Raw genomic sequence first — 21940 nt, forward strand, 5'->3', positions numbered from 1 at the left:
GAGTACAACTCTTGACCGCAAAGATCTATTTCTGATTCTCCCTTCCGGTTGGTACACTTCGTCTTGTAAACTAGGTAGAGGAATTTGGTACTAAAGTAAGATAACAACGCGTGGCTGATACGTTAGTTTGTTCTGTTAATCTGTTGGCGAGCTAAGAACAACCATGTTTAAACTGATCACAGGGCGAGTCGCCTTTCGCGGATATATATTTCGGGTCACTTGTTGCTGTTGAACTAACACTCATTGCAGTTGTGCAGTACGAAACATACTCGGGGCACGAGGAGGTGTGGCTATAAAAGCTATAGAACAGCCTATCCTTACATCAAATTCAAAGTACTTGTTTGGCAAGGTCGTAGTTCTTCAGTTTTTTGCGAAAAGTGTACGCGTGGTGCATCCGCGCAACCATTCTTTTTCCATGCAAATATAATCAAAGCGAAACACTTGCTTTTAAGTCGAGAAGCTACGAGACCGTACCCGTTTTCAGGTTTCAATGGCAAAGTGAGATCGATAATTTTCTCTATTTTTCACCATGTTGGATTTCCTTCTTTCTTCCCGGGACGATGAATAAGAAGGAGAGGCAAGTAACACCGGACGCAATAGTTTAATATTGGAACTATTAAAAAAAAAATAGGAATGTTCAAAATAGGACGAAAGCGTCGTGGTCCTTTCTGGTTAATTCCCTAAAAATTATACCAGAGGTTCTCAGCCTCGAAAAGAACAATCATCTTTAAATCTCTGAACGAAAACAAACAAACGAACACACAAACAAACAAAAACAACAACAGCGACAAAAAATAAAACAACAAAAAAAACACACTACCAAACAAACAAGAGTCGAGCGCAATTCGCTTTCTCTGATTACCACTAGTTACAAAAGGCCAATTTCACGCAAGTTTCAAGTTTTGCTAGGTAATGTTTAATGATACAGTTTCACTAAATCTCACAGTTGTTTTTCTCTAGTTTCTCAAGTGATTATCAAACCAACTACTCTAGAAACAGAGACAAAAATACCACGGCGGTAATTTGGAAAAAAATGCAGTTTTCAGTATTAAATGCATCTCGCATGTGATAATTAAGATATGAGTTGACCGTCGACCAATCAGAAAGCGCAAGTCAATCTGACTGAGTGACGCGACTTCACCTTGCTATCACTTTGGGCCGGTTATTTAAACAAAGTTTAGTCCGAGGTCGTTTAACAAAACCACGCACTAAACTATCTTGAATTTAGCTTAATCTTTCATCTGAACATTAAATTTTGTTAACAGAGTCCATGGGGCTGAAAGCTAGCAGTGAAAGCACAATTATTTGATGAAAACAACCCTCTTATGTAGACCTTGTAAGGCCCACTGATTGCGTAAAACCGCGGTTTCGAACAGATCTCGTGGAAATAACCGGCCCTTTGTGTCTTACATCTAATTTTCCCAAATATTTTTAATTTTTTCGCTTCGTTTTATTGAAAACTTTCTAAAATTAAATATTCGGTCACTTTCTTGCGCTCTATAAAAAGTTATCGCCTCTGGCGTAAATGAGCCTTCATTTCCTGAATACGATTGGCTAGCGTTCGATTTGATGATGCGCATTTTCCAAGAACTAGATCCAGACCCTCCTCGCTTTTCTGAGAAAAAGCCGTTTCTGCCGCATCTTCGAATTTCCTGCGAACAGAAATAAAACCAGTTACTAAAGGGTTTATAAAATTTCAGTTTGTCTTGAGACTGACCATCAAAGTTTGAGACAAATATCCGAAAGATAATTTTAGTTACGATCTTTGTCCATGTGACTTAATTTTTCTTCGAAAGAGGTCGCGAAAATTCAAACTGGTTTCAAAAGACCTTCCCAAATTGTCAGTTATTCCTTCCTGTATATGCTAGAAACATCTCTAAGCTTTTTCATGCGCAAAAGAAAAATTCTAAATGAATTTCATCTTTCAAAAACAAGTAGAATGAAATCAAATGTGAAGATTGAAGAATAACCTGAAAAAAAGGTCGGCTTATGCTATGATTACAGTTCACCATAGTGTTACTGGGTTCTCTATCTCTTAGTGATCTGTTCGCACATTTGGGAGCTACAGAAGAGGCATTCTTGACTCATATATATTTTTGTAGGGATAGCGAGATTGCAAGTTTCCTACAGAACCAAACAAAGACTGCCAATAGGACCACGATGTTGCTAAGCTGTTTCCAAAACGAAGGCATTCATCTTCGAGTTTCTTGCACACTTTTAGACAGTTTCGCATGGTTTGGTCTCTCTTTGGATTTCATAATGCGTTTAAAAGTAAATTTTTGTGTGTTCTTTTTTGATGACGCGATGAAATTCATAAGGTTTCTGGAGAAGGGAAATGAAATATAAGAAAGGTTTTCATACCCAAGTTTGACAAAGCAGGCCACTTTGTTCTCTGGCAGAACCCGAGGGACGTATTTTTCTGCCTCGATTTTGCTGTCGAATTCAAGGCAAGCATCGAAAAATGGCTGTATGAAGGAAGAAAAACGTTTAAAATCACAGAAATGTTGCCTTTCTCCACAACTGAGTATTTTGGTAACAACTTCAATAAATTATAATAATAAACAACACCCTTAGAGAAAAGGCGTTGAAAACTACTTCTCAAAGACTAATTCTGACCTTACACTAAAAACAACACCAACAAGAGAGTTTTCAGCACAACACAACTAAAATGGGCAATACCAAGAACTGAATGTAAGGGTTCACAACAAGATGATTTACTCAAGTAACAACAGTTTGCTTTAAGAGCGACAGGATCGAGGAGGAATGAAACACAGTTTGAGAGCAAGTTATGAAAACTTACTTCAGAAACGCAAAATCTCACCTCATATCCTATAGGAGATTTTCTCGCTTTTGAAAACCTGTCTAGTTCCAACCAACTTTTACTTTCAGCAAGTGCCCTAACTTTCAGCCAGTAGAACCTGTGCAATAAAAAAGTATAGAAGGCTAATAAAACTATCATTAAGTTACTTGAATGTTCGGTGAAATTTGGGTAGGACTGCTTTGGAATCACCAGAATATAAATCAAGCAAGAAAATAAACTCTGATTTCAGCGATTAAAGGGAAGAGAAAAGGGAACGAAGATGTTCCTCGGAGAATGACATAAGCGCACTCGGAGAAAAAGAATTCCGAGTGCTTCCTGTAGGAGTCGAACCTACGACCTTCCGATTAATACTCCGGACGCTCCGAGGCGCGAGGCGAGGGCAGGGAATGGGCGGGGTAGGCGCAAGGCGAACGCAAGGACAGCGCGGGGGGCGAAACACGCGCGAGCGGAGGAGCACTCCTCATCTCGCGAATGACTTACCCTTCATGCTTTCCTCTCGCTCGCCGCGCACTTTCCTCGCGCTCGCTTCACACCATGTATTCGAAGAGAACAGTTCAGCAACAAACCTTTTGTCTGGAACTTTAAACTCTTTCTTCAATTGTTCGGCTGCCTTTAAGTCTCCGAGAAGTACACACTGCAACAAAACAACGTATTCTCTAGAAAGAGTTGTCGATGTTTCGGTGGTTCAGACTGTCTATGAATTAATTATTATTGAACGAAAAACAAAAAACGATTTTCTCTGAAGCATTCCAACACTGCAAAAGCGATAACCTTGTTTCTAAAGAGCTTCTATCAATATAAACGCCTCTCATTTCCTACTAAACAGGGGTTGAACCCATAATCACATCTAATCACACAACTTTGAACCTTTAACAACCAGGATCTAATTATTAATTCTCCCTAGTGACTGCCGAACATTTCCTTGCAAATTAGGGAGGAGTATTTGGTGATACAGCAAGGCAACAACCTCAAGCTGATAGGCTTGTGTATTCTTACAACCCGTTTGCGAGGCATCATATTTGGATCACAAGGAGAAGTTTAAAGTAAGTCTTTCTTAGGAGTTAAAGTCTGGATGCTACATGAATTCATACCTGGTAAATGGTATCACTTAAAGACATATCCATGAACGTCTTTCTGTACTTTTCCGTCAGTTTATCTTGATATTCCATGAGTTTTATGTGTTCTTCTGTTGCCTACATGAGACCAAAAACCTCGAAATGATTGCAATACACTCCACAAGTTTATTTTGCACTCCACTGAGAGAAACTATTATAAAAAAATCCTTATCGCGTGACCAAATGTCATCACGTAAGGAAATAAATAAACTGAGAATGAATCCAAATCAAAAAAACAAAAAAAGACGCATATCAATGAGTGAATTTGTTTGCTTCTATCCATGGTTCAAGCACTGACCAGGGCATTGAAATATTTTCTTTGACAACAGCTACAACAATATCAAAAACTGTTCACCTCTGGAGAGAAATGTTTAGACATTTTTTTCGCGAAGGTGACAAACTGGAAAAAACGGCTTTAGTTCCCCACGAGGAATTATTGAATTCCAGACATTGACTTTGATATAACGGCGCGAGATAACCAACACTTACCTTTGCATAAAACGTAAAGTTCCCTTGCTGGTAAGACATCTGCGCCTTCGACAACGTTTTATTCTTGGCTTCTAGCGTCTAAAGGAAAGGGGAATGAAATCTTCGCTATAATTTTCGATGGTCCGTATTTCCACAGAGTGTTACCAATAACCATGGCTTATCATTATTATTTTTATTCAATGGAACTACATCACATTTTGTGCATCTTGCACGTCATTCGTAATATGTTTCAACCTTCCCCGTGAGGGAGGGGGAAGGGGGGGAACGGAGCGGGGAGGGATCAGTCGTCTCTGGCAGAGTATAAAAGAGGACTATAGAAAGTTGACTGACAATTTACTGATAAATGAGAGGGTATCATAAGAATCTTAGAGAGCCTTATGGGGAGATCCGGTAAATGATTATCGTAACACAAGCAAAATCCTTCAACCCTCGGCGATTAATAATGACGGGTCTCTCACTCTTTACACTGATTTTTCCTAGTCTCTAATAGGTTAAATGTCGTTTTGCATGAACAAATTTATTTTTCCGCGGTGCAAGCTTCCGACGAACGGAACTTTTGCAATCTCATCGCGCTACGATGGAAGTTCCAGTCTTTAACTTTAATTGTGCTCTAAAACCCGTCGCATTTCAGTCCTTATAATTAGGCATGCATCTTATGTATCCAATATCAAATCCTGACGTTACCTTTTCGCTGTAGCTGTCTTGAACAAACGCGTTGCCACTGTTCAGAAACTGATCGTCCTGGTAAAACAAGTCCACGAGTGTGCGGCGGTCTTGTTCTTTACAATACTGCAAGTGAAAAAAGGTCCGCGAATCGTACATATCAACACGATTAGAACTTATGGGTTCACAGAAATAGATATAAAGTTGCAAAGCATACATGTACGCTCGATATCTATACTCCAAGAAACATTTCTGGAACAGCAGTATTTCTTTTCCTGTCGTCTTGATGATAACGGTCAGCATATCACAAGTCTTCAAAAAGCTGCATGTATCAATTTTCAGTGAAGAAAAGCGTTTATGCATCCTGGGTTTCTCACCTTCTTCACGACCGGATAACGAAAGTAAAAAATCGGCTCACAAGGCGTACATATGGCACGCAAGGCATAAGGTGCGCAATGTGTACATGCACTGAGGAACAGTTCGTCAAGAATAGGTTTGCAGGTGTATTTCACGTATTCAGGCATTCTATAAACAAGGCTCTGATCATGCATGCCCAACAGCTGAATCGCAGCTTAAATTAGACACTCAGTCAAGTAAAAATAATTTAACAAACTTAATTCTATTTGATTAACAATGCATACAACATATTTTAATTTCAGAAGCTTTGGGTAAATTCACGAGATATTTCTCAGTTAAAGCCAATGAGACATTAATTTGAAACTTGATGTTAACGCCCTTGGAAACACCTGCTAAAATTGAACACGTCCAAGGTACAAAAACCACTTGGACCACCTCGCTGTGCTATCATGCAATTGATCCACAATTTTTAAAACCCTCACCTTGATGTAGAGGCTGAGGGCTACACGCCTGTGACGTATGGCCATCAGGAACTCTCCCAAAGTCAAATTGTCCTTTAAATGCATCACAACCATGTACACTGAAAATATACGTCATGTTTACATCCTCCAAATGTCACGCATAGCTTATCACAAAAAAGTCATCAACAAATTTCCCTTTAAGTTAAATTGGCTCTAAAAAGACGCTTAAATCACCGGATTTGCGACAGGACTTGCGGTTAGATGGAAACAAAACGGCTAAGATATCCAATTAAGGAGTTTGCTTAACCTTTTACTCGCTAATATCAGTATGCATATTCTCCATACTGTTCTCCGTACCATTTCCAGGGTGTTGACAAGGAGAACTTGTTTTAAAATCAAAACCCTATTTGGCAGGTGATCATTTCCTTAATTCTCAGACCTTTATGTGTGATTCAGGGGTGATAATGTAAGGAGAAATTAGATGTTAGTCACTCTGTGGGGTCACAGGGTTTAAAACTATACATTATACATAAAAAGCTCTTTGCAGCTGTGAAAACTCTTTTGAATCAAAGGAAAAAGAACACTGTGCTACCACCTTGCGATGATAAGCTTGAATTAGCTAATAGGATGGGCTCGTACTTTGTTCAAAAAATCACTGATATTGGTACAAGACTCGACGTTATGGCTCAAGATCTTTCCACTGACCCGCTTTTAAACTGTACAGGATGCAAAAAGTTGACATCGAGGGATCGATATCTAACCCATTCAATTTAGGCTGCGGAGTTCCTCAAGGGTCGTGTCTTGGACCGATTCTATTTATTATATATGCATCCAAGCTCTTTAAGATCATTGAACACGAGCTTCCTTGTGCTCATTGTTATGCTGATGACACCCAGTTATATCTGAGTTTTAAACCTAATACTACATCGCAAGACCAAGTCTTGCAAGCAATGGAGAACTGTATTGAAAAGATCAGGAAGTGGATGATTCATGATAGACTGTTAATTAATGATAGCAAGACTGAACTGATTTTAATAGGCTCCAAACAACAATTATCTAAACTACAGCCAATCAGTATCTCCGTTGGCAACTCGGTAATTAATAATAGCTCCGAGGTTAAAAATCTAGGCTGTTGGTTGGATGCTAACCTAAGCATGTCTAAGCATATTACAAATATTTGCAAATCTGCATTCTTTTATCTTCATAACATTAGAAGCATTAAGAAATATTTACACGAAGACAGTCTCCATACTTTAGGTCATGCGTTTATAACGAATAGATTAGATTATTGTAACAGTCTTTTGTATGGTGCCTCAAAGTAACTGATAGCTAGAGTACAACGTGTACAGAATGCAGCCGCAAGACTGCTATTGAACGTTGGAAGGTACTCGCATATTACTCCTATTCTATATGAGTTACACTGGCTTCCAATCCAGGCTCGCATTAAATTTAAAATTCTTTTACTTACTTTTAAAGCGGTTCATAATTTAGCTCCGTTATATATTAACAACCTTATATCTATTAAATCAAAATCTTCTTATTGTCTTCGATCTAATGACGGTCTTTACTTAGAGCCCCCTAAGGGTAAGATGCTGAAGACATTTGGAGATCGGTCTTTTCAGGCAGCAGCACCATACTTATGGAACAGACTTCCTCATGAAATTAGAATGATTAAGTGTTTGGATAAATTTAAAAAAGCTATTAAAACGTTTCTGTTTAATGAAGCTTTTTGTAATCATTAACTCAGATATATTACATTAAAATAATTTATTCTTATATATTTTTAGCTACCATTACTATTGTAAATTTTTATTTAGATATATAAGGTTTTTAATTTTTATTCAGTGTAAAGCACTATTGATCTGTACATGTGAATAGGGCTATACAACTAATAAATTATTATTATTATTATTATTCTTGTAAAGAAAACCTTCGTTAAGAATCTTACAGAGTCTTGTTTCCAATAGTAGCAAATTTAAATCAAAGGTGACATCAATCAAACTTGTTTATCCTCAGGGTAGGAATCACTTTAAAGTAATAATTTAATCGCAAGTTTGACAAAATAAACTTTCTCAGTTGTGGGAACGGAAGTGAGTATTACTGACATTGTTTTATCGCAGTAAACCAGTTGCTTTTAACTCCTAAGGGCTATCTGCTGATACCAGTGCGCATGCTCATTGCTTACCTAAGTCTGTGTCACCACTCATGATCGCTTTATCAAGCGCTAAGTCATCTTTATTCATACGCATGAGCAGTGGGACTTGATCAGCAGCCTTTGCTTCATAGTCCAGCAGCTGTTAGAAAAAGAGATATACTGTAAGATCCTTAAAACCTGAGGCCATGTGAAGCAACTACTCTATAACCTTTCCTTTGCAATTGCATCTCGTCACATTGTTCTCATTCAGTGAGTTTCACTAGTATCGCTCCAAGTTGGGGAGTTTCATTGGTGGTATCGTTTTGGAAATCATTATTGACAGCTCAGCGATGTTTCCTTCGACTTTACACATAAATGAAACTGAACATGGAAATCACTAAGAAAGGGCACAAAAAGCGAATAGACACTACATGCATTTTAGACCCCAAGACTTTTCCATCTTGCGTGTGAGGAGAAAATCCTTCTTGATCATTTTGTTAAAACAGCAGGACCAACCTTGATAGCAAGATGGGTTCTCCCACAGTCCACTGCTTTGGACGCGATCTCCGAGTAGGATATCCCAGGGGTCTCTCCGAGTTTGGAATTGATGGCTCGAGCTATCTCCTCGTCATCAACATTTGCTTGTTGAACCTGACGGAAGATGATAGGAGTCTTATCAATTAGTTAATAACAACAGACCATTTAATCATAAAAACTGAAACGATTTGGTTGAAGAGGTGGTGACATTGAAAATTCTAACCATTTGCACCGTAAGTATCTTGGGAAAGGCGAGAAATGATTGATTAGATATTGCTAGGAAATTTCTAGGAAAGTAACTGATAAATCGTTACTTTTACAAATGAATTTTTCTTTGTGATTTGAAATAGGCCTACTTTTCAGTTTTTCTGACCAAGTGAATTCAGATGGTATACTTTGATTAATTGGAATGTAATGCTAGACGTCAAGATTTGTGGAACTTAAAGAGAGAAGGAAAGTTAAAAACGTAGTGAACGTAATAATCATAACAAACTGTGGAGCAACTGTGTACACTTCATACAAAGAAAACAATCCTAAGAACCCATTCTTAGTCTACGACAGAATGCCTTTTGAACCACAAATAGGGAAACATTACGTTTAACCCTTTAGCTCCTAGGGGTGATTAACATGTAATTTCCCTGCATGATACCCAAACGCTATTCAACAAATAGGTGGTAAGAATAGTAGAACTTATCAGGTAGAAGTTGTTATCTTGATCAAACACCAAATTATCGTACCTAACTTACAAGGTAATGTGTAGCAGCTAGAGTGTAGAATTAACAAACACATTTCGGGAGTTAAAGGGTTAAGTCATTTTTAGTATTATCAATCAAGAACAGCGAAAAATCAGTGTGCACCATGATTTCCTTAATACAAGCGCCTCTTAATTAGAAGCATACTTTATAACAAGCCCAGTGTCCAAGAATACGACTGGCTCCTTCCCCTTTAGGAATCTTTAAATAATCGCAGATCCGAATGGCCAGACAGTAGTGACGTCGTAAAACAAGTCTAAAAGAAGAGAAATGAGTAAAATAATCTCACTTAAATAAAACTCACACGATTAAGACGTAAATTTATTACTTAAGTTCACGTCTTAATACACTCTCAAGACCGATAATTCAGTTGATGTAATATTCCCTTAAAATTACCTAAATGAGCCAATATTTAACATGATAAACAAATGAAATACTTGAGCCAATAAACTGATTTAAAAACACGATTATTAACCAAAGAACTTTTAATACGTCAGGAAACAAATGTAGGGTAGTTTCCTCTTTCCAATAATTTCCATACTAAAGAAATAGAAGGCAATGATCGGGACTTTTTCCTTCTTCAAAGGCCTCAAGGAAAGAAGAATTTTAAAAATCTGATAGCTTCATGCTACGTAAACGTCCGCTAACAATATGATCAAGTCACAGCCGATTTTTTAGGGTATGAACTCAAAAAAGTTTAAAATGCGAAACCGCATTCTTACCTGTCGATCAGGGTTTTCATTATAAGCTTCTCCAGTCTACAGACTGTGTTAAGGTCTTAACGTGGAATAAGAGAGCACAGACACGTCACGCATTCCTCCAACATGTTATGCATAGCAAGCCCAAAAACGTCTGCGTGCGAAGCTATCATTTTCCACGATTACCCAAATGCAATTTACTTAGTCTTTTAAACATTTTCCAGTACGTATTTTTTTGCGTCCCTTAGTTTCCTTCAAGATTTTCTAGATTTTAACGCAGATAAATCTGCGACAGTGACCAGGTAGAAACCAAATCAAACTTCAACTTTTCCTGAAAATTTTCTAATAGGAATTCAATCGAATCATGAGCATAACATTGTATTCCTTGATCCTTAAACTTCCAAGATGGGATCAGGAATGTGTTATGTCAAGTTCCAATCCTTCCGCTGATACTTTGATAAATTATCAACACTTTTTTGCTAGGTAACGTAATAAAACTGCTGCAAGAAGTTGACTGTTGATCACTTCAAAGTCTTTAAAAGGATACTGGCCATATGTGAGTGGCACACCGACCATGTAGTCCCGCACAGCATTTAAAACTCTCAGAGTTCTACACATTGTCACGAATGCCTGCGGAGACGTGTCAGTTAAGAAGCTTTTACCAAATGACGCGGCCTGGAAGGCAAAAAGGAAGTAGCTCACAATAGTGAACAATAAAGACAGCAAAGACGATCGAACTCTAGATTAAACAATTCTCTCACGCTATCTCATGACAAAAAGGCTTGTATCAAATGAAGCTTTCAATAGGACCACACGCGCAAAATAGATTTCTGCAGCTTTGTTGAACAAACAGTATCCGGCTGCAAACACGATACAAGCTTGTGACAATTGTTGAAAGCTCTATTTTTTTAAATGATTACATTATGCGTCAATTAAAATACTTAAGGACTGCGTTGAGAGTGTAAAAAAACTCTCTGTCCTTTCCGCCAAAAATCAATTGAGCACGGAGTAATAGATTATGCCTACGTTCTTTTCAAATATCAGATTTTTGTTTAACAAGTATCAAGAATCACTCAAGACAAATTTTAAAACTTGAACTGGTCAGCAACAACGAGCTACAAACTCTGCTAATAATAACTCCAATCAAAACAAAAAATTAAGAGTTTATTTACCCTCAAAAGACCTCTTTGTACTGCAGGCTCATACTCTCCTGCAGCTGCGTGGATGCACTGCTGTACAGCTTCTGGAAGTCGATCCTTGATCATGCGAATGTACTCCTCGGCTCTAGCACTCTTTTTCTGCAGCCATAAAAAAGTGTTTCTTGAGAGGTGACACTTGAATATTGGGACTATAAGGGCCTATTTACACGGTACGACTTTGTCGCATGCGACAAGCTTACGACAGGCTTACGACACGAATTGTTTCGTGTAAATCAAACCTACAACTCGCTTACGACTCTTAAGTCATGTCGTAGGCCTGTCGTAAGCTTGTCGTAAGCTTGTCGCATGCGACAAAGTCGTGCCGTGTAAATAGGCCTTAATACGTTTGTAAGTTTGGGGAGCTGTGAAAACACAGCTCTTGTCTTTCGAGACTGAAGTTTGACAAAGTTCCACGGTAAAACCACAAAAGCATCTCTCAGGAGCTTACAAAATGAATATTCAGGGTAAGTCAAATCATCAGGGAATACTTTTTCCTCTTGTTTCGTTCTTTCCTTTCTCTGACATTAACAAAGAGGAATCGAATTCATGTGTTCAACCCGTCCACGCCCACACATTTAGCACGTGGCTCAGTGAACTTCGTAATCTTAACCATAAATTGAGATCGATCGAACAAAAACTCAACAAATAAACTGACAGTATGTCGCACAGTGAGATCAACTTGTAATTTGTAATCACTTGCCTCAAATTCTTTAGATGCATCATACAACATGGCCCCAGGTTCCATTGAACCAATTTTGAACACTTGCTCCACTGCCGCTGGCAATTGAAAGGATGACAAATGAAAAAAAAGAGAAAGTTAAAAGTCGGTGATATTGCTAAGGTGAAGTTTCTTATGATGTTGTATACATACTTTCCGAACTAAATATTTTAAGAAGATGCTCCATACACTTTGCGTGAATGAAGGAAAAGAAGAGGGGAGGGGATACTGTGCTTTTGCTTTGCATTCTCTGTTGCTGACTTGCCCATTTGATCTTGCTCCTCCTTCCCGTAAGTGCATTCTTTAGCGAAGTATTCAAACAATGCATTGGTCTCCAAGAAGTGTTAATAGGTGCGTGAGGGTAGTTCGGTTTGTTTGCCTCATTTTGGCCAAGGAGTTTGCTATTCGCTCTGGTTCTACCCTTGCAACACAAACCCTCTGGTGAATCAATTGGCCTAGCCTAACATAAGCTTCAAACAACCAGGGCCTTTTAATGCAGTTGGGTAATTATTAGAGCCAAAAGGGTAACAAAAAAGTACATTCAAAGTAAAAGGCAAGTACAATGAAACGATCTGTCATGTGGTATAAATCTTGCTTTGTTTAAGTATCATTTTATGTGGGAGACGCGGCGCCGAATGGTTACTGCTCTGAACTCCCGGTCGGGAGTTCTGGGTACGAGATCTGGCCGAGTCCTGATCATAAATAAGGAATAAAGGAAAAACACTTTATTTTCACAGTGCCTGTAAAAAACCCATTTACGAAAAAAGAGGCTTGAGCCCAAACTCCGTCGAAAACATGTATTAAACTTGTTAAATGAACCACAACATTTGGCTAAAATAAAAACTCCAAAACTTCTTAAATTCCACACAAAGGGGCAACAAATTTGCGCGAACGAAAGCTCAAAAACAGCTTAACTCCGTGAAAAAACAAACAACAAAGTACGCGAAAAGTGTCCACGTCGGTTTTCTAGAGTCAACGTTCGAGTTCTTTTATGTGATTGACTAATTTGTGAAATCACGCGCGAGAATACAGAAGAATACAAAGGGGGTAGAGGAATAGAAAAATCGTTATTAACCCTTTCACTCCCAAGATCTCATTAGTAATTCTCCTTATTGTCTGCCATACAGTTCTTGTGATGTTAGCATGGAGAATTTGGTATTGGATCAATTTATAATCCCCTAATTGATATTTTTCTTTATTCTCATCACTTGTCTGCTTGATATTGTAAGGAGAAATTCTGTCTTGATCACTCCTGGGAGTTAAAGGGTTAACTCAAGTAGACTTAATGCACAAAAGGGTAGTTTAACATGTCGAAACACATTGCATGACTTACCAGGAACTTTCTGCAACAGTTCATGAGTCTCTTTGCCAATAATTCTCACTCCATCCACTTCCTGTACCAAGTGCACTGTGCTGTCCATCTGATATGTCGCATTTGTCAAGGTAATGCATCATAAAACTACTGAGCAAACTTCAATTCTAAGTCACAAAAGAAACCCAAGACTGCATCAATTCCCTTCACTATGCTCTGCAATTTGTCTAAAAGAACTTTTACCATTCCATACATGTATAACAATTAAGACTAAAACCAATTACATGGTCGTCCAGATTTTCCTGCATTTAACCTTTTAACTCCCAGACCAAATTTGTAATTCTCCTTACTGTCAACTATACAATAAAGTTAGTTCAGAGAATTCTAATTAGTATTGGATCAACTAATTATCCTCAAATTGATATTTTTCTTTATTCTCATCATTTATCTGGTTGATATTGTATTGATATTGTAAGGAGAAATTCTGTCTTGGTCACTCATGGGAGTTAAAGGGTTACTATTGTTGACTTACATTTACTTTGAGGTCTCCTTTGTTCTTTGCAAATGCTCACCTCTGTTCTGGTTAGACGTGATCACCGGAAAGTTTTGATTTTACAATATTTGATCAAAAAGCACTCTAACTCTAAATAAACAGATTTAAAATTTTGTATAAGCTGTACAGTTTCTTATAAATGTTTACAGAAATACCCAGTTGAGTAACCAATGAACCCTTAAACTCACAGGATCTAAGATTTAACTGATGTGCCAATGATGGTTTATCATGGAAATAAATGTAAGTATCAATGCCCGTCTGTATAACAAGGTATAAAAATCATTGGAAGAATTTAGTAAAAGAACACCATACTAATCCTTTCAAACAGCTAAGGAGTAAAATCTCAAAGTTCTTGCTTTTATCACATCCATCTGGAGGGACTGAAGCTGTTAGCAACATCATTTTCACAGATATTGACCAAGAGAGAGTTGAATCTCTAAGTGCTCTTAAAACAGCATTTGTTTAAAGGATATCGAACAGTGTCTTTTGTTGGTCCAATCACATCTAAATAATCTTCCCAGTAACAGATGACTGCACCCATGGCACACCTGCGAAGTAAGAAAACTGAGGATCAGAGGATTAGGCAGTTCCAGGCAAAGAGCCCAACAAAACCCAAGCCTTACCTGCTTTTTCACTCCACCATTACTATTGCACCATTTATTATTTTTTTTCTGTTTTGTTAACTACATGCCAGGAACAGGCTTGGAGTAACCAACATTTGGCCATGGTTGCATGAAGGGTGCTTAATGCTATCTTCTGGATAAATCTCTATCCGGTGGGTATCATAGTACATTTTGTCAACTCCTATAGGCTAATTTATCCATTGAAAACTAGAGTTATCTCCCCCTTCAAAAGACGTGTTTGCCATACCCCCACTCTCCTCCCCCCAACAAAAAAAAAAATTGCTCAGTTACTAGTAAGATTGACTGTCAAATCAGGGTTATCAGGGGTTTGCATCTCCCTAGGGGATATTTTGTTCTACACTTACCACAAATGGTTCACACATTTTCTTTCACCCAATCGAAGTTGTCCTTAATACAATGTAGTTAACTCCATGAAGTCACAACTGCATAAAAGTTCTAAACTATTTTCCCATCCCATATTCTACCCATCCCAACCAGGCTAGAAACTAAAATATGTCAGACAGCTTACCATGCCAGCTGTTTGGGTCTTGAAAGACAAGCAGTGCTGTACTCACAGTAGACTTTCTATTGCAAACAGAAAGGACATACACAGTTTGTTAAGGAGTCTGTCTACAAGCCTTGGGTGGTTTTTGAGACTAGACCTCCACAATTAACTCCAAAGATCTAAATAGCAATTTTCTCTGTCAGCTGTTATACATTTCCTGATAAAACAGTTCAAGACAGTTTGGTGTAATTTCAAGAGGGGGAGTTCCAGCCAGCAAATGTGTGTATTCTTGTCATCTGATTGCTGTAAATTGTATTGAAATTGAACTGAGAAGTTATTCATTGATCACCTACTGGAGTTATGGAGCAAAAAGAGCTACAGTGTATGCCAGACTTTGTTAATCTTAAAAAAAAGTCTTGCCTTAAACTTATGTTCAGTATCATTTAAGTCCAACTTTAAAGTCATTTCAAAATGACTTGACATCACCCCTTCAACATATACTTTTAAAGGTTATCCCTCCAAGATAAAAAGGGTTTAAAATAGCAATTAAAAATAGTGTGAGTGATTAAAAAATCTACTATTGACAATCTCTCACTTAACTTATCCATTAATCAATCTTTCAATTGATCAATCAATCAGTCAATCAGTCAATTGGTTTATCAATTCATCAATTAGATAATCAATCCATCAATCATTCAATCAATTTATCAGTCAATCAATCAATCAATCAATCAATCCATCAACCAGTCACTAAGTCATTAATTCATTCAGTCACAAACAAGTAAAAATAAAAAACCTCCAAATCTGCAGATCCAATCCATAGCAATCCAGTATCTGTGAACATTGCCAGGTATTCACAGTTATAAGATACTGCCATCTCTGTAATGGAATTTACTGGTCCTTCCTTGAAATTTACAGTCTGGATGACAACAATAAACACAACATACATTGAGTATTATAAGTGTTTCTTTTTTCTAGTTCCATTTCTACAAGGTAATACACTCTAATTCCACTTGGGTGAAATGTTTGTTATTATTTGTTCAAAGTTTTCCTAGTTGTTGAATCATTTTCTATTTTTATCTTTTACCATTAAATTTGCCATTTAGATACCTTTGAAGCAAAAAATGCAAAGTCAATGTGCTAACAATCTGTACCAAGCATTTCTAGTGTTTTCTTATTTACATATTAAACTGAAAGTAGTAGGTAGGGGGTCACAAAGAATGCACACAATTTGTCTCTAGGCTTACTAAGAAAATGGTGTTCTAAGTGAAAAAAAATGAAGCACTGAGTGACTTTTGAGGCAACATCAAATTCTCCCTCTGTTCCACAAGGAAATACAAGACAATCTGGAAGGAGAATCTAGCAGTCAATCAGAAGTCACTGACAGCATTTTTCAGGCACCTTCCTACCTGGAAAATACATTTTTCATTTTTTTTTTTTTTCATGACTAGTAAGCAGGAGGTGAATTTCTAGTAAGCCTCCACGTGATTTACTTGGGCCCTCCTATCTTTTCCTCCTTGCAGTGATGAATATGAAGCTAAGGCTGTTCTAGAACTTTGTTTCCAAAAAAAGGATGCATATGTGCATTTATCAACCCTTTGACCCCGTAAGAGTGACTAACATCTAATTTCTCCTTACAATATCCCCCCTGAATCACACATTAAGGTCACGAGAATGAAGGAAATGATCACCAACTAAAAAAGCTCTTGATTGTTAAACAAATTCTCCTTGCCAGCACCTGAGGAAAGGTATAGAGAACAGTATAGAGAATATGCATACTGATGTTAGGGTGTTAAGTGTTAACGAACCTGTCTGTTACATTGACTTTTTTCTGTAAGGTAAAGGAGATGATCAATTGCCACAAGCAAAGAAGAACCTCTCTCATGAGGCATTATCACCCAGCTGCTTGGTGGGGCATCCAACCCTATCAAAAATTCAATAGAGGGAAACTTGTATCATCACTGTGTCATAATGTCACATTGTGGATGACAGCGCTCCAAGCTGCAATCATTCTGCTCACCATGGTAAGACGACAACAATTTTGGCATCTATTTTGCGACCATAGTTTCCAGTTTGGCAAGCTGGGATTAACAGTTATAAACAATGTACTATCACAATTTAACTTTTTATCATAATTTTAATTATTTAGATTTTCATTTCCAAACCTTCTTTATCAATCAAGCGTACAACAACAACTTCCAATAAAAGAACAATTAGAATAATGTTAATAACCATGGAGGGACACAGCAATACTAGCAATAGTAACAATACTCACAGTACTAATCTTTAGTGGTTACAATGCCAATTCTTTTTTTTTTCCTTTAATCCTGTTATTATTAATATTATTATTATAATAATTATTATTATCATTATGATTAATTTACTTATTTAATCTTTACACATGTATTTTACTAACAAATTACCTATTACAATTTATTACTCAAGGAGTTCACTCACTGAAGTTAAAACAAGGCAAAGATATGCATGAAATAATTATTACTCATAGGTTATACTGCAAGTAAACATCCTTTTCCATCTTTTCTTTTATTTGTTTTCCTCCAGAGAAGAAAAACTTTTTTGTCTGCCTTTTTACCAATCTGCAATTTTAGGTTGCCAAATGGCAACTTTAGAAAATCAGGGTTTTTATTAGAAGTTGGGTCCTGGGCACCAGACCCGTCTACTAAGAACAGAGTACCTGGCTTATTAAAGTACAAAATTGACAAAAAAATTGTAGAGAAAAAAATATCAACCCCAATGAAATATTAACTCTTGCCTGTAAGTTTAAATTTTTTCTGCACAAAGTTTTCAATAACTTGCCATCAGATCATGGAAACAAAATTTACTTTGACGAGAAGGTGCTGTGCGATAATTGCATTCTTATCCTCTTAAAGTGCCTGATTAGCTTTTACATAACTCTTGCATGTGACATGCGACATGATTAAAAGCACATGCATTCCTTTGTGTCAGCATAGCAAGCAAAAGAAAAACTCAAGTCCTGAATTCTTTTTTGTCATTTGCATAGAAGTCAAAAGGTTAGTTTTGAGCATTTTTACACTTACATTAATTACACATTCGTTGGAGCGAAACATGCAAACATCATTTGCATATGAAAGATGGGTCAGAGAAAGAGTATCAGAGTACCTTCTTATTGACAAGGCAGTGCCTGGTTGTTTGAGTCCAATTAGTGCTAACTTAGTGTTAAATTTCAATCTGGATTTCTTTATTCCTTTGTTCGAAAGCCTTTTTCAGATAATTTCCTCTGTTCCTTTTTAGGACATCCAATCATCGAACTGTGGCCAAAAGGAAAGGTATTGAATTTTCTTTTAAAGCTTCCAAATCTAAAATCAGATTTCACACTAACCCTAGGTTATCTTAACCCAACTTTGAACAACCTGGCCCTGGATGATAAGTTTGCACAATTACACACTCAAATGGCAGTAACATGATAGGTAAAATTTATTACCTGGGGGGTCAAAAAACCGTCGACTTCGTACCTCTTCCACATTGTTGGCCACGTAAAAGTGGTAGCTACCAGTCAGTACTGCTATACCTGTCCGTCCAGCAAAGCTATAAATTTTACAATCAATAACCTTTGATTCCTTGGCATCCTAAAAAAAAGAAAGTACTGTAAGCAATTTGGTGAGGTGAATTCTGATATCCTAAGAATCAATCAGGAAATTTAGTCATTCCAAATTTTTTTAGAAAAATATACACATAAAAACCAGATTTCAAGATTCTTAAAACAAAAGGCCCATGGATTCAAAGAAATTATTTAAAGTGGTCGTGAAAGGTACATGTAATACTATATGTACACTGTATGCTAAAAATGTACACCACTGTAGTTGAGACAAAAATCATTTTCATATTTCCAACCTGTCCCATGGTTAAAGTTTTCTTGATGGCACCATGAATGTCATAAACCAAGACAGTGCCATCATCAGCTACACACAGAAGATCTTCAGTAACAGACCAACCCATCTGAACAATTGAGCCTGCATCCCACTAAGGAGAATAAAACACGAGATCATGAAGATAATACACCAGCTTTGAGAAAAAGGAAAAAACTTATTGCATAAAAACTTTTCTTTATGACACATCTCTTATTAACCACAACATATGTAAAAAAGAGGGGACTCTTTAATTAAGCCAAATGACATTCCTACTTTCAACCTTGTTGATAACAGCCATGCATTTTTATAAATTAAAGGGAAAAAGGAAAAATTCTTTGAGTTACTGTAAACTAGTTCAAAGATTCTTGCCTTTAGACTAGCAAACAAAAATGTTTCCACATATGAATTATACTAACAATGGGTCAGAAGGAGTCTAATCTATCAGATTTGTCAGAAGTTTCCCTCTTTACCCTAGCAAGCTCAGGTAAGGAAGGAAACTTCTTAAACTCTTTCAATCTCAGAAGTGACCAAGACAGAATTTCTGCTTACAATATCAATACAATATCAACCACATAAGTGATGAGAATAAAGAAATATATCAAGTTAGGGATCATTAGCTGATCCAATACTAAATTCTTTGAATTGACATTAAAAGAATTTGTATGGTTGACAGTAGGGAGAATTACAAATTTGATCTGGGAGTCAAAGGGTTAACTCTTTCAATCTCGGAAAAATACACATCATCCAACAAACAGGTTATGATAATATTCAAACTTCTTAGGGAGGAGTTTCTTTGATCCAACGCCAAATTCTCTAAACTAATTTTAAAGCAAATTTGTTACAGCTAGATGGAAGAATAGGAATTAGTTATTGTCAATATTACTAATAATAACAGATCTTGAGAGTTGAGGGGTTAATGTTATAAGAATTACAATTTGAAGCAGTTTTTCTACAGAAGAAAAAAATTATGCTACTGAATTTGGTGGCACTGTTATGCTTTGGAGCTTTAAATGGAGAAGAGTAGTTTTTAAATGACTTAAATGGTGATATAAGGAATCAATTTAAATCATAACTACGTAGATACAAACTTGAGCTTGAGGTTACCTTGACAGAGGCAAGTTCCTTTCCAGCAGAGGAAAAAATATGAATCACTGGCTTGTTAATAGATGATCCATGGACTCGTACAAAATGTTTGTCATCTCTCACCAGAGCTGCAAGTGTTTAATGCAACATGAAAATTAGTACTGAGTTCCCTCTTCATGAAATTCTTCAATTTACTTTTAACTTAGCCTGTGACAATTCCCTTGTTTGGAATCAAGATAGACACTGAGATCTTCAGTACTGTAAAAGATAACTGGTGAGCAAATGAGCTGAGTACATATAGGAAAGAGGGTATGTTAACCCTTAACTCCCATGAGTTACCAAGACAGAATTTCTCCTTACTATATCTGTATGATATCATGCAGACAAGTGATGAGAATACAGAAAAATATCAATTATGGGATTATTAATTGATCCAGTACCAAATTCTCCAAACTAACATAATGAGAATCATTTGGCAGAGAGTAAGGAGAATTAGTAATGAGATCATGAGAGTTAAAGGGTTAAGTCTGTTCTTCAGCCAAGTGACCCATCCAGCCAGAGCTTAACCTGGTTTCCATGGCTTGAAGTGACAAGGAGTATTACTACTCCCCACTCCCCCATTTCTGGTGGGATGTCAGTCCATCACAAGGTTATCCCCCCAGCACTTCATCAGGCTTCCCTGAAAATTTACCTGTACCCGTTTAAGCTCTAAGGCAAGAGAGACACCGTGGAAGTAGAGTGTTTTGCCTTAAAGAATACGCCACAATGACCTGGCCAGGTCTCTTACCTGAGGCCCATTTTGTGAAAGTCCTTGTAACTTAACAGGCCAAAACCATATATTAAAATTGAAATTTAAAGAATAGAGAGGCGGTTCCTGGCACCTTTACCAGTCCCTTTTGTTTCTTTAACTGATAGTTTTTTGCACTGATTTAAAAACCTTTGGAACCCCCACATGGACCAAAAATTAAAATAGCTTTGTGGACCTATCAAGTTATTGGGACCATTGCAAAACAGGCCCCTGGACCTTTTAACCCACAGTCCAGCCCACTGACCATTCGGCTACTATGTCATACACTCACACAGAGTAAAATTTACACTAAACTTGCTCAGCCTGTCACTCCTCAGATAACAATGATCTTATATACCAGACAAGTAATTGGCTATCATCAGAGAAATGACAGAAGGAAACTAAGCAAGGAATTATCAGAAATAACCATTAAATGAAAGAAATTTTCACCTACCTATTGGACCCCCAAATGGAGCAGCACTTATAGTAAACTTAGAAAGATCCACAGCTTCTTGCCAGGCCATGCTATATAACTCAATTTTTCTACAGACAACAAAATAAAGGAAACATAATTTTTAATCTTCATGTAACTGGTGTCAAATACAAATTCTCCTTGTCAGCACCCTAGGGAAAGTAAAGTGAAGAGGGGAGTGAAAGAGGTCTTTCTGTTGTGCGAAATTTGAGAATTTTTAATTTTCTTGACCTGTGAAAATACCAAATCAAAACACTATGATCAGTGAATTTTTGATTTCTTTCCATACATGAACCTTAAAATTGTTACTGCGATTTTTCGAGATGCGTTGTTTCTACTTTTTGATATGCGTGAAGCGAACGCAGGATCCCCCCCCACCCCTCTCTGAGATCGTACAATTATCATTCCGTTATATTTCGTTTCATGAGGTTTCCCATTGAAATAAGCCAATTTTTGCTATTATTTTACGCACCACAAAAATATATCCGTTACGCTTAAAAATCGTAGGTCAAGAATCGAAATGAATAAAGAGAGCTTGAAAGTATACAATTGGAAAAAACCTCACCTGTAATACACCTTTCCAAGAGGGATCCAGTCCACAGTAACGTGCGCCATCTTCACTTCAAGCTTACAAAAATGTCCTGACGGCCCTAATTATCTTTTACGTGTTTACATGGTGCAGTCATTGGGTAAATTTAAAACACAGTACACGACCCTCCTCTCGCGACTGCCATTTTGTTTTTACAAGTCTGCAGTGTTTTATTCAGTGGT

At 37.2% G+C, this 21940-nt stretch overlaps 1 protein-coding gene across 1 annotated transcript; it reads right to left on the reverse strand.

The window, feature by feature from the left end:
• Positions 1-893: 893 nt before the first annotated feature.
• On the reverse strand, positions 894-21895 carry LOC131791157 (vacuolar protein sorting-associated protein 16 homolog). Its single transcript, XM_066173616.1, has 25 exons — positions 21735-21895; positions 21152-21240; positions 19932-20038; positions 18811-18939; positions 18401-18545; positions 16746-16861; positions 15734-15856; positions 14962-15017; positions 14278-14357; positions 13278-13367; positions 11927-12003; positions 11200-11325; positions 10575-10702; positions 10052-10087; positions 9477-9585; positions 8557-8691; positions 8092-8200; positions 5928-6025; positions 5110-5214; positions 4426-4503; positions 3913-4014; positions 3388-3455; positions 2822-2918; positions 2362-2465; positions 894-1652 (listed from the first exon to the last, which is right to left on the reverse strand). The coding sequence occupies exons 1-25, from the start codon at positions 21782-21784 to the stop codon at positions 1508-1510; spliced, it is 2502 nt and encodes an 833-aa protein (XP_066029713.1). The 5' UTR covers positions 21785-21895; the 3' UTR covers positions 894-1507.
• Positions 21896-21940: the final 45 nt, after the last annotated feature.

The sequence above is a fragment of the Pocillopora verrucosa genome, chromosome 10 (assembly GCF_036669915.1).
Source record: "Pocillopora verrucosa isolate sample1 chromosome 10, ASM3666991v2, whole genome shotgun sequence".
Taxonomy (NCBI): Eukaryota; Metazoa; Cnidaria; class Anthozoa; order Scleractinia; family Pocilloporidae; genus Pocillopora; species Pocillopora verrucosa.

What these genes read in the sequence shown, in the direction of transcription:
- LOC131791157 (XM_066173616.1), bottom strand. Translation starts at nt 21,784, where the DNA reads ATGGCGCACGTTACTGTGGACTGGATCCCTCTTGGAAAGGTGTATTAC. An exon ending in CTTGGAAAGGTGTATTACAG is followed by an intron (nt 21,241 to 21,734) that starts GTGAGGTTTTTT and finishes TGTTGTCTGTAG; the next exon opens with AAAAATTGAGTTATATAGCA. An exon ending in TTTAAAGTTCCAGACAAAAG is followed by an intron (nt 2,919 to 3,387) that starts GTTTGTTGCTGA and finishes TTTATTGCACAG; the next exon opens with GTTCTACTGGCTGAAAGTTA.